Source organism: Pseudoliparis swirei, chromosome 8 (assembly GCF_029220125.1).
Source record: "Pseudoliparis swirei isolate HS2019 ecotype Mariana Trench chromosome 8, NWPU_hadal_v1, whole genome shotgun sequence".
In the NCBI taxonomy this organism is placed as follows: Eukaryota; Metazoa; Chordata; class Actinopteri; order Perciformes; family Liparidae; genus Pseudoliparis; species Pseudoliparis swirei.
The window spans coordinates 11,980,865-11,996,875 of NC_079395.1; the positions used below are offsets into that span (position 1 = coordinate 11,980,865).

The 16,011-nt window shown below is 39.1% G+C and overlaps 1 protein-coding gene across 1 annotated transcript; it reads right to left on the bottom strand.

The window, feature by feature from the left end:
* Positions 1 to 5,066: 5,066 nt before the first annotated feature.
* On the bottom strand, positions 5,067 to 6,849 carry LOC130197677 (growth/differentiation factor 15). Its single transcript, XM_056420482.1, has 2 exons — positions 6,507 to 6,849; positions 5,067 to 5,998 (listed from the first exon to the last, which is right to left on the bottom strand). The coding sequence occupies exons 1-2, from the start codon at positions 6,847 to 6,849 to the stop codon at positions 5,196 to 5,198; spliced, it is 1,146 nt and encodes a 381-aa protein (XP_056276457.1). The 3' UTR covers positions 5,067 to 5,195.
* Positions 6,850 to 16,011: the final 9,162 nt, after the last annotated feature.

The window sequence follows — 16,011 nt, forward strand, 5'->3', positions numbered from 1 at the left end:
TTAACATTTCATACTTGCAGATCATGATTGTCAATAACACTTGTATCCCTGGAAATGACACCGCCACGTGTTCGGCCCCCAGCAACTCCATCACAGGTCTGGCTGTTGGGCTGACATCTTTATTTGTACTGCTACTGATCGTAGCCGGTGTGATCGTGTACAAATACCACAGTAAAAAGAGGAGTATGTTGCAGTTTGAACAAAGGAGAAGCCACAAAAAGCAAAACGATATAGAGACGCCGCCAGAAGGTTCCCATCAGTACGTCAGTTTGATCAGAGAACAGCCAACAGGACAGAACCCTGTTTATGAAAACCTGGCAACGCGAAAGACCGGATACACCAGGCCTGCACTGAACAAGTAAGCTGTGCTTGTAATACTTTTATATTTTAAATCTAACAATGTTTAACATGTAGGATCAGTTTACATATTTTTGGGAAGAAATGTTGAGTCTAGAATTGCATTAATGAAACTGCTGTGGTCCACAAAGAGAAACAGATGAAGAAACATTGCGTGTGCGGTTTGAATTTCCCCAATTTGCACAATCATGTTGTCATATATGTACACAATTTGGCTGACGTCTGGAGGGGCTCTCCTACCCGGTTCTTTCCTATGATTTAGAGTGAATCAATCAAACGTGCCAACTCATGACTCAGTGCGGGATTTTTTTTTTTTACTGAGCAAGAATAGGGACTGGGAAAAGAAATCTACACAGTTTACATAATATTTGCCTTGTGCCACAATGGTTTTTACACCAAAAAAAGGCCTCAATGATCCGTTACACCTGATTGTTTCTCTACAGGTTGCCTAGTGCATCTGAAGAGGATGTGTACTTGCAGTGTGATTCACCAGATGATGCAATATACAGCAATGATCCAGCGTGTAACCTCTCCATCCTCTCAGACTTCCAAGAAGAAGACGTGTATATTGTGCCAGATTCATCGTAGGACACTTCTCAATCTCAAGTCATTGCTCATGCAAGAAATGTGGCTTTTTTTTACAAGGCCAAAGTGTGCTGCTGCCTTTGAGAGCGCTGACCTGTAAACCAAAACAATACTGGAGCTTCTGTAGCATATGGATATTATACAGATTATTGTATCCCTATATGTTATTGTTTAAGTGTAACATGAGAAATAACTTGTATAAGCTGTTCTGTATCTATCTATTCTATCTTTTATTGCTCTTGTTTTTGGCACTTATATTGGACGGACAGGAATGCAAATCACCTCATTTAGACAAGAATCCAAGTTATTTATGTTTTAAATATGGGTTGATTGTTTTATGTCTTTTTCTTGATACGTCTCTCATGACCTATTACCTACTTGTGGTGAAGTCATGCATTCTGCCGTCTTTTTGTATCATCAATATTACATTTGCCCTGTGAAATATTTTAGCTGCATAGACAATTGATGTTTAACTAAGTTAACAGGTAAATATATGAATAAATAAATATATAAAAACTAATTATGGGTACGCTCTACATGCATGTCTAAGTATGTGTTTTTTTAACGTTTATGATACATGTAGCATTCATTATGTTTTATAGAAAAGTGACCGAGCTTCTTTATGTGGCAATATATTTTCCTAAAAACATTTTCAAGATTTATCAGCCTCAAACATTGTTGGGATCCAGCTGCATCACTGATATAGGTTTACATTATTTCACTAAATGAATTGTGTTTGATCATTAAAACTTGTTTTGCTGGTATTTCTGTTATTACCAGCCAAAACAGAAATGATATACATGTATTAACAAAATAGTTATGGACTATTTTCAAGAATTTTATTAATGACACAAGATTGAGAAGATGCAACACAAATAACATAATATTTAGAAGTGCATTTTATTTTCAACTATCATGTTCATTGAACAGGCTTGAATGCCTGTTCTGTGTGTTCATCTGTATATGTTTTAGAGAAACATGTGAGAGGAGAGAACAATTATTTACTTGCTCACTCTTAATAAAATCCCATTCAATGATATCACATAAATGCAAACAACATGTGCATTGCAAAAATCCACATTGTTATATATACTATGTGAGAAAAAACAATTGTCATATGTGGGACACAAACATAATTAACAAGGTCACCATTATTACTTTTCAAACTTCCACTTCATGTGTTTTTGAGAACAGACAGAAGAGAAGATGTGAACACCGTTATCGTCTCTTTTCTTAAAAGATCTCAAGGGGGAAGATAGATGTGTTACAACGTGAGAGGTTGTGCTTCTCTGGATGGGTAATGACCAGAGACTGACGGAAATTTTGTGTAAGCACACTGAGAGTCACTTTACCAAGTCAAATTCCTTGTCTGTGCAAACTTACTTGGCCAATAAAACTGATTCTGATTCTGAAAGGTTTAAAGGCCATGACATTTCTTTTGCTTTTGTTTTTTATTTTTGTTTCCTGTTATTCTATTAATTCCCGCAACAATTTCCCGGTAAGGCTATACGTGAGGATTAAAACCAACAGAAAGCCAAAGAGTGGCTAATGAGTTTGTGCTGTCACACTCAGAAGGTCCTTGGTAAATACTGTCCCTATTTCTTTTATGCTTGTATACTTTGGGTGGTTCTGCAACTCAGGACCTTTCAGAATATAAGATTGAGGACTTTTACATCCACCCACAGTTGTGTAATAACTTAGGATGTCATCCCTGAAACAAATAGTAACAGGATTATAAACAAAGAAGTGGGTGAGCAGTTTCCCGGCACAGGTCTGAATTTACCATCAGAAAAGTGTAACTATAGCTCGCATTGGTGTCTGCAGCTCTGATTAATCACCGATTTATTTATCTGCCTATTTATTCAGTCAGGATCACTCAATACGCCCCACTCTTTAATGCATCTACTTTATGAATTGTAAAACGACAGGCTCATATTTAAGTATAATAATATATAATATAATAATGTAAACCTATATCAGTGATGCAGCTGGATCCCAACAATGTTTGAGGCTGATAAATCTTGAAAATGTTTTTAGGAAAATATATTGCCACATAAAGAAGCTCGGTCACTTTTCTATAAAACATAATGAATGCTACATGTATCATAAACGTTAAAAAAACACATACTTAGACATGCATGTAGAGCGTACCCATAATTAGTTTTTATATATTTATTTATTCATATATTTACCTGTTAACTTAGTTAAACATCAATTGTCTATGCAGCTAAAATATTTCACAGGGCAAATGTAATATTGATGATACAAAAAGACGGCAGAATGCATGACTTCACCACAAGTAGGTAATAGGTCATGAGAGACGTATCAAGAAAAAGACATGAAACAATCAACCCATATTTAAAACATAAATAACTTGGATTCTTGTCTAAATGAATTGTGTTTGATCATTAAAACTTGTTTTGCTGGTATTTCTGTTATTACCAGCCAAAACAGAAATGATATACATGTATTAACAAAATAGTTATGGACTATTTTCAAGAATTTTATTAATGACACAAGATTGAGAAGATGCAACACAAATAACATAATATTTAGAAGTGCATTTTATTTTCAACTATCATGTTCATTGAACAGGCTTGAATGCCTGTTCTGTGTGTTCATCTGTATATGTTTTAGAGAAACATGTGAGAGGAGAGAACAATTATTTACTTGCTCACTCTTAATAAAATCCCATTCAATGATATCACATAAATGCAAACAACATGTGCATTGCAAAAATCCACATTGTTATATATACTATGTGAGAAAAAACAATTGTCATATGTGGGACACAAACATAATTAACTTAGGATGTCATCCCTGAAACAAATAGTAACAGGATTATAAACAAAGAAGTGGGTGAGCAGTTTCCCGGCACAGGTCTGAATTTACCATCAGAAAAGTGTAACTATAGCTCGCATTGGTGTCTGCAGCTCTGATTAATCACCGATTTATTTATCTGCCTATTTATTCAGTCAGGATCACTCAATACGCCCCACTCTTTAATGCATCTACTTTATGAATTGTAAAACGACAGGCTCATATTTAAGTGACCTACTACTTTACCCAACTACTTGTAATAATTAAACTAAAAGCATTTCAGAGGAGCTAACCACTAGTTTCCTTTCACTTCAATTCACTCACTCGATCACACACTTCTCCTCATGGTGCTCTGTTCATTACCAAAACTTTGAGCACGTTTTGAGCTATACTTTTTTTAATTTTTTTTTAATGGTTTATTTAATAAGGGACAGTGCACATTGATAAAAACATTGCAGTAAATGTGCCAGAGTTAGCCAAGAGGCAAGTTTTCATCTGTTCATCATCAGTTTTCCAATGTGAATTAGTTTTTCTTGTCTTAGCGATCATACTTATCGTAGGATATCACACATAATCATTTGTTCTCTTTCTAATAACTTATCTCAACAGCGGTTGAAAGTCAATATTACAACAAGAAACTTTGATTATCTGTAATGAAAATTGCATTTACAGTATTGTCATTGATATGTAATCTGAGCCGTCTGGAGTTTACACAACAGGCAGCGTTTTCAAATTAAACCAACGAGGTGTTCCTCAACTGGTCAAGGCCACGGTGAACCAAACTTCAAGGTCCTTAATGGGAGATATAAGTTATCATATCTTTACAGGCGGATTTCTGTTCACACCGGGACCTTTGTAATCTACAGTGGTTGATAGTACGTCTTTGGATAGATGACAAATATGAGAATATATCATGCTCGTGTTTATTATGAAATGTACAAGTTGATATATTCAAGTGCAACAGTTTAGTGTGACAAATTCAGAACATTTATTTATGTTTTCATATCATTATTGAAATGTATAAGACAACCAACTAAATATTAAAACCATGTGCCTCATAAAACAATACAGTACTTCATATGATGACAATGACCATACAATTAAATAGCAGTACAATATGATGTAACATAAAACAACATCAATAATTAAACACAAATATAAATTTACAGGTACATAAATAATGTAGGTACTTAAAATAAATAAAAACTATGCATGAACAGATCTACTGCTTGATCCACAATGCAAAAATAACAGAGCGGCTCTGAGTCGCTGTAACATGTTTTTCTTCAAAATAAAGTGGATTTTTAACCATTGAAAAACAATAATTATACAGCTGTGAAACAATGTTCCTTTGACAACACAATCAGCATGTAACATCTATGTTAGTGGCTACGCTCTCCCAAAGGGTTAACTTAAAGACAAGGCACAGTTCCTCAGGCACAGTGACATTTACTGACAATCAAGTCGTTGAAAGGAGTCAGCGTCAACTTTCCCCTGCTGTCGTAGTGCATCAGGACCATTGGCTCGTAGGCCGCCGGCACGCAGCAGGGCCGAGGTGACCCTCCTTTGGAAAGCAGATGCAGCCGAGACTTCACCTGCGTGTGCATGCTCGCAGGCTTGTAGTTGTGGGGGCAGGTGCCGTCGCAGAAATGCATCGTGTACTCAGATGGGGCCACCACCCAGTCCGTCCAGCCGATGTCTCTGAAGGACACAGTGACAGACTTCCGGCAGCACCATCCGTGTTCACTGCAGACGTCTTCCTTGTTGGAGCGAGGCAGCCTCGTCTTCCGGGCCCGTTTGGGTGGTGCGAGGCCTAATTCTAGAGAAATAGTTGGGTTTGCCTGGAGGGCATCTTTCATAACCACAGCTATCCCCACATCCACAACTAGTGCCTCTCCAACATCAGTCCTCAACCACCTCTTCACCTCAGGGCTGATGTCCAGCATCACATCTTGAGTGCTTGACACATTGGTATTTATTGGAGAGTTCATGTGTGTCCATGCAGAGTTCATCGGGGTCCTCCTGTTGACCTTAACATGAATTGCTTGTCTCGTCTCAGGCTGGACTGAAGTGGCTTTATCTAAAATCTCCCAAGAAATCTTCAGCTTAGCCCGAGTTAGTGTCAGTTCCGTTTGGATATTGTTTTTTGTGTGGAAAACAGCTCTGTACCACTGCATGCGTTGGCCTGCATGTGGGTTTGGGTGTCCTCCTCTCCGAACCGCTTTTATTGAGTCCACTAAAAAACAAATAAACATAAATTAATAAAAGCTTCATTAGAACCAAAGTTGGTAACATCCTGTGATGATTTGACATTTGGGGAACATCATGATCTGGAACAACTGAGAGTGGATCATACCCTTTTATTTGAATTCCAATGCTCTCTTGAAAAAAGAAATGTACAAGGTGTGCCTACGCTCATGGTTTCTAAAAGCAGGAACGTTTGCTTTCTTTAAAGGACCCTTTCATTATATTTCCAGCCATTCACATATACCATTCACAGGTAGCTTTCAGGAAGTCAGAGATCTTTACCTGGAGCATGAACTAGAGGGATTATTCACAACCACACTGGTATAAAACCTTTTGTCTGCATCTACAGAGGTAGATTTCTTGAACAGGTCATGTAACGTTCTTTCCTACTCCCACTCTGACTTTCCAAAATTGGCTTTTCACATCAATCATGGCAATGACTAAAATCGGCCTACGTGTCTTCCTGATGTCTGATGTCCAACACATATATATCTCACCTGTAGCTGGAAAGAGCACAGTAGACATGGTTGATTGCCAGGTTTTCCTCATCAGCTGGCTGGAATTTCCTCTCATCTCTCTCACTTTTTCCCTGTAGAGCTGATACATCCTCCTCTGCTCTTCCTCCGAGGCCTTTCGGGTTGGCCTGGGCTCCCTGTCCATGCCCAGCGAGCCGAGGATCCCGGTCTTCACCGCCTCCAGAAGCAGCACCCTCTCGCTGTGCGTCCGGTCCGCATCAGGTGTGCCTTCGTGGGCCACGTGAGGCCGGCTCTCCCCTGAGCTTGAGAGGGAGACGAGGAGCAGCATGCAGGAGGTGAGTTGGAGTGTGCGTGATCTGTGCATAGTGAGACCAACAGGTAGGTTTGGTTTGAGACTGCTGCCGCTGGGGCTTGTCCATGTTATGAATGAAATTCTTGACATGCTGTTATTTATAGAGCTTCTGTTTTGCCACACCCCTGGCTTGTCAGGTGAGTCTGTGATGGGCTCAGCTAGGGACAAATGTCATGATGTGGCAACATTTCTCAGCAGTATATGTGTTAACATTTGACTTGTGAAAATAGAAATCTGTGAAATAAATTTCAATATAGTAACTTTTTTTCAGTTTAGGACATACAACAAAGGGAGTTCTGGATGACATTTGGTTACGTCACAAGTACCTGCTGTGCACCTCAGTATGCTACGTCACCACGATTGTCTAGTTATGTGTCACCTCCTCAAATAAATTACCACATTTCTTAGAGTTATCATTTCAAAGGAGGAGGACAATGGGCAATTACATTAAATGCTCCAGGGTAAATAATGTTAATTAGTTTATTGATCCCTACGAGGCTGCGTCTCTCTGTTCTCTCACAACTCAGCCAGATACGGTCAGCAACAGGTTCAAACCGTAGAGGCATTTAGATTCTCGTTCACATGCGGACTAGACACTGGAACCTGAGGGAGGATCTTCAAATGCTATAGACTATGTCACGGCACTATTAGAGTGGACCCAAAAGCACGACTCAGACAGGAGTAACAAAGAATACTGTCTTTGGTTTGAAACAGGCTGGGTCAAAACCGGGAGATCAGTCGAAGAAGCAAACAAGTCCAAAAAGGGGCAGGGCAGCGAATCAGAGGTCAGGGCAGGCAGGTCAGGAATATACTCTAATAACGCTGGAGAACTTGGCATGAAAACACAAGACAATCTGGCAGAGGACAAGTGGAAGTGAGGGAGCTAAATAGTGAGGGACTAATGAGGGGATGGGCTGCAGGTGAGAAGGGCGTGAGGACCAGGTGAAGGGAATGAGGGACTAACGAGGGAGTGATCAGAGGCAGGTGAAGGGAGTTGGATTGACGAGATGGTGTGACAGGATGAAAACAACTATTACAAAAAGGAAGGCGTGGAGCTAAACTGTTACAGACTACATTCCAGACAAAGACTCCGAGTCACTCTAATAACAATCCGGCCTCATATTCTCAGCTTTCTGAGACAACATACAATTAACAAAGGCAGAATATGGTGGAGATAGTTGATTGTATGAATTAAATCCTTCCGGAAATAAGCCCACAAAGGAAATGCGTAATGGTTAAAAAAGAGATACACAAACAAAGAAGTTGTCTGTTAAAAGAGGGCAGCGTCCCGAATCTCAAGTAATTACATAATGTATGTGATTAAGGAGTTTGTCAACGATGAAATAGAGCTGCCTGTGAATGTGCTCTCTTTGTATAATGATTCAATTGTCTAATGTTGGGTAAAAGAGCAGCACTTGTGCTCTTACAGTTGCCGTTGTCGGGACAGACAGAAGAGCAGAACATAGGCGTCTGCCCCGTGGAGCGTTGCCAAGCAGTTATCAGTATGTGAAAACCCTCACTTCTATCAGTGAATAGGGTCAGTGCCCTGCTTAATCACGTCTGTGTCATTGACTCTATTCTTTGGGGGCATTCCCGCTACCGCGATTGCCGACTGATAAAGATCTAATTTCATGTAAAATATCCATAAAAGTGCATTTACGAACATTTTTGGAAAATTGTGACCTTGAGAGAATAACCAGATAGTAAACCTGTTAACTCATCACATGTTTAATAAACATATAATTAAATGCTTATATGTACATTATAATAAAACAATGTGAGTGACAAATAGTCACAAAATGTATGATGTGAAAGGTAATGTGCATGTCATAATTTAAAGCTTACGCAATACAATGTTTAGGGTGTGGGGTTTCAAAAGAATTTGTATAGGTTTGTGAAATGACTAACAAAAAAGGAACAAATGAAAGAAAATACATATCTGCTGCACAACACATGATTATTTTTACTGACTTCTCTCTCTTTACATGTGACAGGCTGGAGACTTCCTGTTTTGGAGTAAATGAAACAAAATCTTTAGTTGAACCTCTCATAGACATAATGTAACATGTGGCGGGGAGCTGAAAGGGGCTTTAAGGAGTCACGAGCCAAAAAGGTTGTCAACCAGAGCTATAGAGTGCTTTGCACTTATCACAATATCAATAATAAATTGTTAAATTAAAAGCCAGGGCATATATATATATATATATTTACTAGGGCTGTCAGCGTTAACGCGTTAAACTATGCGATTAATTTGGCCGCGTTAACGCACTAAAATATTTTAACGCAACTAACTTTTTTTTTTTTACGGTTTGACACTGTTTCCGTTTTTAAAACAATCATTTCTCCGCGAAAATAAGGAGCATAAATCAGTTTAACTCGTGGATGAATCAGTCGGGTTTCCTCCTGCTCCTCCTTCCTCCGTCTCCCCTCTGATACTCAGAGGAACGGAGGCGACGTGTCGGGTGACGCGGCGGAAAGCGACACACGAAACCTTCAACGTGATTGGTCAATCCGTTTGTCTGTCAACATTTCAAACCAATGAACACTCAGTAAATCACAAAGGACCTCCCACCTCACAGGTTAGGCTCATTTAGCAGCCTGTCAGTCAGAGAACCAGAGGACACGCGAGGACAATGAGGCTCATTTCAGAGCTGAGATTGTTCTGGAATGTTTGATGTAGAACACGTGGGGGTGTGTCACATGCAAAAGACTTTAAACGGTGAATTTAATTTATTTTGTAAAATGTATAAAATGCCCCCAGCCTCCAGAGGGTCAACGTGACATATTTGAATGTCAGTCAGTTCCCAAGGCCACTGGTTCTGCTGCTGTTCAATGTTAAAGATGACAGGACCAATGGGGTCTCAATATACTTTTCTTTTTACTAATCTGATGTTTCACTGAAAAAACAATTTATCATCCACGATATTAAATACCTCGCTGGCACTTTATATGTAGGAGCCTCTTTGAAAACACAGCTCTGTGTGAAGTTTTGTCTTTAAAAGGGAAACACTTTTAACCCTTGTGTTGCCTTGGTCATTTTGACCGATTAAATATTAACCCTCCCGCCTTTGGGTCATTTTGACCCGATTCAATGTTTCACCCTCCTGTTACCTTTATATTTACTAACATATTTTACCCTTTGGGTTCAATTTGGCAATTAAAACCTCCAGAAAATTATTAGAATTAATATTGTTTTCCAAGTTTAAGTGTGAGGCACTTTATGTTTGTTTGTTGAGCTAGCAATAAACACCGACATTAAACATTGAATGGGGTCAAATTAACGGTCAAAATGACCAATTTTGTTTGTTTGTAAATGTATAAATGCCCCAGCCTCCAGAGGGTTAACGTGACATATTTGAATGTCAGTCAGTTACCAAGGCCACTGGTTCTGCTGTGTTCAATGTTAAAGATGACAGGACCAATGGGGTCAATATACTTTTTTTTTTACTAATCTGATGTTTCACTGAAGAAACAATTTATCATCCACGATATTAAATACCTCGCTGGCACTGTATATGTAGGAGCCTCTTTGAAAACACAGCTCTGTGTGAAGTTTTGTCTTTAAAAGAATGAACCTTTAACTTTTAACTTTAATTGCTAATCGCGCGATTAATTAATCGCAATTTCAAAAGGTGCGATTAATTAGTTAATTTTTTTTAATCGATTGACAGCCCTAATATTTACACATATATATATATATTTATAATAATAATAATAATAATAATAATCATTTATTTTATATAGTGCTTCTCAAGGCATGCCGACATCCCGAAGTCGCTTTACAGAGTCCAGTAGTCACACACATTCATACCGGTGGTGGTAAGCTACATCAGTAGCCACAGCTGCCCTGGGGCAGACTGACGGAAGCGTGGCAGCCAATCAGCGCCTACGGCCCCTCCGACCACCACCAACACTCATTCACATCCATACGAACCGGGGTGAGGCTGCGGTGCATGTCTTTATATACATATATCTCTATATATATATATTTGTATAGATATATATATATACATATATACATATATCTCTCTATATATATATGTATATATATATACATCTTGTGTATATATACATATATATATATATAAATATATATACACACACATACATTTGAGCATGTGAGGAGGGAACCAAGGAAAAAGTGTGTGAATTTCTGAGCCATGAGTCACGACGGTGATGACACAATCATGTGGGCAGGTGAACCTACCTTGCAAGTTGAAAGTGTGTGAAAGGTATAAAGTGACTCGTGAAAGTTGTTACTGTTGTTTGAACTGTCGCCAAAGACTCTCACTCTCTTCTTCTGGCTATTTCTCCTTTTCTTATCATATCTTTTCTCACTTGGGCGGGATAAAGAGGAAGAATACTTGTTCTGACACCATGAGAGAGTGAAGTGTCTGAGCAATGGAAGGGAATTTCATCATGACACTGGTAATAGTAAGATATATAGCTGTTATAAACATAAAGCCAGATAAAGATGGAAATGACAGCTCTATTCTCACAGCATAATGCTGGTGCTTATCTGAGGTGAATCTGAGAGGTAACCATGCAGATGGTAGAACTTTTTAAGTCAGGGTTCACAAGCAATAAAAGGTTTATATCACTTGCAACAGTTTACTCGTATTACTTGCATTTTGCTTCTATTTGTACTCGTTGCCAACGTAGATTAATGTGTTTGCAGTGAATAATGGAGAAAGCGAGCTTGACTGTCATTAAACTAGAGCCTTCATCAATTATTTCTTCCATTAATTTTTATTTTGTGCCATCTTCTCCTTTCTTTACTTTTAATTATAGTACCTTCAGACTGGTGAGGGACTCAACCATTCACAGGGCACACAAAACAAAAGAGAGGATAACTCGTCCTCTAAAGTTAACATAAATAGAAAGATAGCTTTGTTGCGTCCTCTAGTGGCCTTAAAGCGGAAGTACAGACTTCAATAAGCTAAATATAAGCTAAATACAGCTTTATCCGGAGTCAGAAGGAGCATTAAAACACATTATCAGTATGAATTTAAAACATTGAGTTGAGATAAAGAAGTCTTCAGGCAGCATATAAGAGGAAATTCATAGATGAGCCATATGAGTGTGATTGATTAATTCCTATTTCAAATGGCGAAAGTAAATTGTAGATAATTCAAAAGTAACCGTGGGGTGTTTTTTTCTATCAGAGTTGGTTGTGTGTATGTATTTTATTCTATTATTATTGTTGCTTAATATTATTCTTAATTTACAGTTCACAGAATAAACAAGTTCCCCACATGGTAAGGAGCTGGACTGTTAGAAAACTATAATGTCCACCTTCCAGCCTTCCAATGCAAAGGAGCTAAGATCAGAGATACAAGGTAAAAAGGAACTCATGGCTGGTTGACCAGGCAGTAAAAAGAGGGCTGACTTTCTTGCCAGACTGGTTATAACAAATGAGAATGCATGGACAATTTGAAGATGATCTATCTATGCGGGAGGACGCTGGGGCACAACAAAATAAACTCTTTATTTAATTTTGTAGCTGCAAACTCCACCATCAGTCTTGTGAAGAACAAACTATAGATATATGTACCACATGGACATTTAATTTGAGAAATATTGTCTCATTTTGTGATAATAAAATACCCTTACTCTATAGATGCTTGATTTCTAACATTTGAAAGAGTTTCAGATAAACATTGAACTGTACAAGAGAACAATGAAGGATTCAGGACCCTCTTGCCCACATCACACGTGACACCAGGACAAAAGACTCCCCATTGTTCTATATGGAAAGAAAATGCATCATGGTACCACTGGGTGACAGATCAATCACTGCTATTCATCTCGACTTCAAAGCCTAATTGTTCTGCATCCTCTCTGTGTTTCCACCAGGCAGACGCTGTGTTAGTTTATAATGCTTGAATATAGATTAACTGCATGTACCACGACATATGGTAACAAGCAGATTGCATTAGTTTCTGGAGGCTTTAGTGCATGGGCAGGTTTGTGCTGCCCATTGTCTTGGTAGAAATACATCTTTGTTAAAAAGACTAAGGGTAACCAGGGACCTTAAGAGAACATGAAATGATGAGGAAGTGACGGGATGTTTTATATTTGTGTATCTGATGATCTGGAAATGGCAATTACACCCATGAGAACCTGTAGCCTCTTGCATTTGACAACTGTCAATAAAAGGGTGGGGCCAACACGCCTTCTCACTTCATTAAAGCTCGAGGTTAGCCCACCACCCAGCCAACCTCTCCCCCCCCCCCTCATCTTCATGGCCGGAGTGGCCAGCTCGCCCCGGGGAGGTGGGGGTGTTGGAGCAGCAGCAGCGTCGAGGAGGACTCATGCTCCTGCATGGGGAGAGGACGGAGCGCAGCATGGGCTGACTGAGCGGAGATCCGCGTTGGGGTTGGATCGTCTTCAATGATGGATGAGCCGAATATCCTGAGACGTCGCGGTCTACAGGTATGGAGTGTCATGTCATGTCAGGAGGAGACGGTCGTTTCCAGGCAAACGCGAGGGTATAGGATGGTGATGATGATGTTGGAGATGATGATGAGCCAGTGGCGACGATGCAGGGGATTCCTCCAATAATTGCTTTGGGTGTAGCGGTTGATTCTCCATTAAAATCAGTGATCTTTGTTCTTCTTGATCACTCTATAACATCGCTGTTAATTATCTGTAGCTAATGATCATTTCCCCTCGTGTCTTGTGTCCTTCTTTACAACAAGCAGTGGCCCCATCATACATTGTGGCACATAATTGGTGCACATAATGCAATTAGTTGATGTAGGTCTTGTGTTTTTATGTTGGCGCTGTCCATTGGTTCTTTCATGGAGCTGGTTGCCTTGGTGATATGTGCTTAAAACCCTAGGGGGCTGAATGAGTGGCAACAACATACTTTCTCCTGGTGTTGCACGTTTATTAATCAGGAATATCCAGAATGGTAATAATTCATATGTTCTCTCCTGCTTGTTCATTAATGTAAATATTTATTTTGTGCATGCTGCATTGTTTCTAGCCCTGTTATATTATGGAGGGGATGTGATGAAAGACTCACTGGTCCAAACTGGGTGTTCCCATTGAGTTGTAGTAATTTGTTTCTTTTCTGCCATACATTGATCTGCAATTAAAATGTAAGTGCAGGCCTGTCATTATTAACAATGACAATGATGATTATGGTGAAACTATTCTCCTCTAAATCCACTTTGTTGTGAACAAGACACCACATTGTCTTCATTAAGCCCACACTGATTAGTGCTGCAATTTATACAGTCATTAAAACACCGTGTCTCTGTCTTTGTTTATCTTGGTTTTTCCCCACCTTGGTTTTAACTGTGTCCGGACATTAACCAGTCCTCTCTCAGTCTAACAGAGCGGCACCCTTCCTTAACTTTCATGTCCTAATTTGCAAAGTTAGTTTAGCAGTTGCCTGAGCGCAAGCGCAATAGCCCTGGTCTTGAAAGGATTTGTATCCTTGCCATCGAATGACTTGAAGACCTATTTGTCATGGAATAAACTAGGCCATACGGCATTTAATGAGATTCACACTGCATTAACAGGAAGATTGGAGGAAATGTATCTGAATAACTGCTGTAGACTTACATATTTAAAAAAAAGTATGATATGAGACAGCTTCACATCTTCACATTCCTGCTTGTTTATTCTGGGCAGTGAGCTTTAACAGTTGACACATACAAAGATATGTGAAGACAACTTTAAATAGCCATCTCTGCTCAAGCAGCAATAGGGCTTATATCTGCATTTCAAAGCATTGTTAACATGAAAAGAAGAAGAAGAAGAAGAAGAAGAAGAAGAAGAAGAAGAAGAAGAACATATCCTCATTTCAATATTTCCTATCTTTTCTTTTCTAGAAAGAACTGAGTCTTCCTCGCAGGGGAAATGTGTAAGTATTATTTATTAATATCTCTCTCTGTCTCTTCCTCAAACCTGCAGACTAGCCAGGTGCCTGTCACCTATCAGCTGTATCATGCATGCATGCTGCATTTCACACCAGTGTAGATTTACTTGACTCTTTCCTGAGATGCAGGAACATTTTAAACTGTCAACGAGGATTAGAAGTCAGAGCCGTCACACCGCTCAGACAGGTTTTACATTAACTTAGAGAGATAGAGATGCGCTGCACAGCTCGCTGATGTGGTGACAGTGGAAGAGTTGCTGTATGCGTGAATGGTACAGCTAAAAAATAAATCATGCTTATTGTGAATAAACGTTGAATATCTGAAATAGTCACAGCAGAGTTAATAATGGTGTCCATAACATATGTGAACTGAGCAGACAAGCAGACAATGTTTGTTTCATTGTGTTTTAAAATATTATTTTGTATAAATGAAAATAATTCAGAAGTACTAGTTTGATGAATAATGGGACTTTTACAAAGGAGTGACAGGTCATATCGAGTTCTGTAAACGGAGGAGTGACACATGAACCGCACGAAGCAGTTGGCTTGCTAGTTTCCTGCTCAAATGGCTTTCCAGTTTGAAGATCCATCTCCCTATTGTCTCGAACCTGTTCGAGGACTTCCCCTGGTCTTTAGACAAGGTATACTGTAGTTTCACGATCTGCGAGTCAGATTGAATAATTGCAATTAGCTACTGGGAATAATACCAGCAGATGTCAAGTTATGGATTTAAAAAATGAAATATGGTAAATATGTCTGTGCTGCTCACAAACTGCTTTTCCTCTGCCAGTCAAGGTAATGGTCATTTTATTTGTATCAAGGGCATCATTGCTGTGCTGCACCCTACATGTCTGAATGATCAAAAATAACTTTATTTCATACTAATGTGTAATTGATGAAAGGTGAATGGTTTCTCGAAGAACAAATCACTCAAATAGTTCTGAAGGGACTTGTGGTGTGTGTGTGGAAAAGTCCAGTGATCCATGGAATTTCTAGGATGGTGTATTAAACAGCTATATAATGTAGCTATAATGGCCTACTAGGACTACTTTGCATCAGTAGGGGGCTATATTTGCGGTGGGCCCCTTTTGACCCACTGTTTGTATTTATTTAGTTTAAAAAGGAATATGCACCATGTGCATTTTGACTCAAGTACACAAATAAATGTACAAGTAACACATTAGATTCTGTGAGTGAAACTATAAATGTAAATGTCTTCCTATGCTTGGGTGCTGGAAAGGAGGCTTTGATAGATTGTCAAACCTCAGATCCAGAAAGTGCAA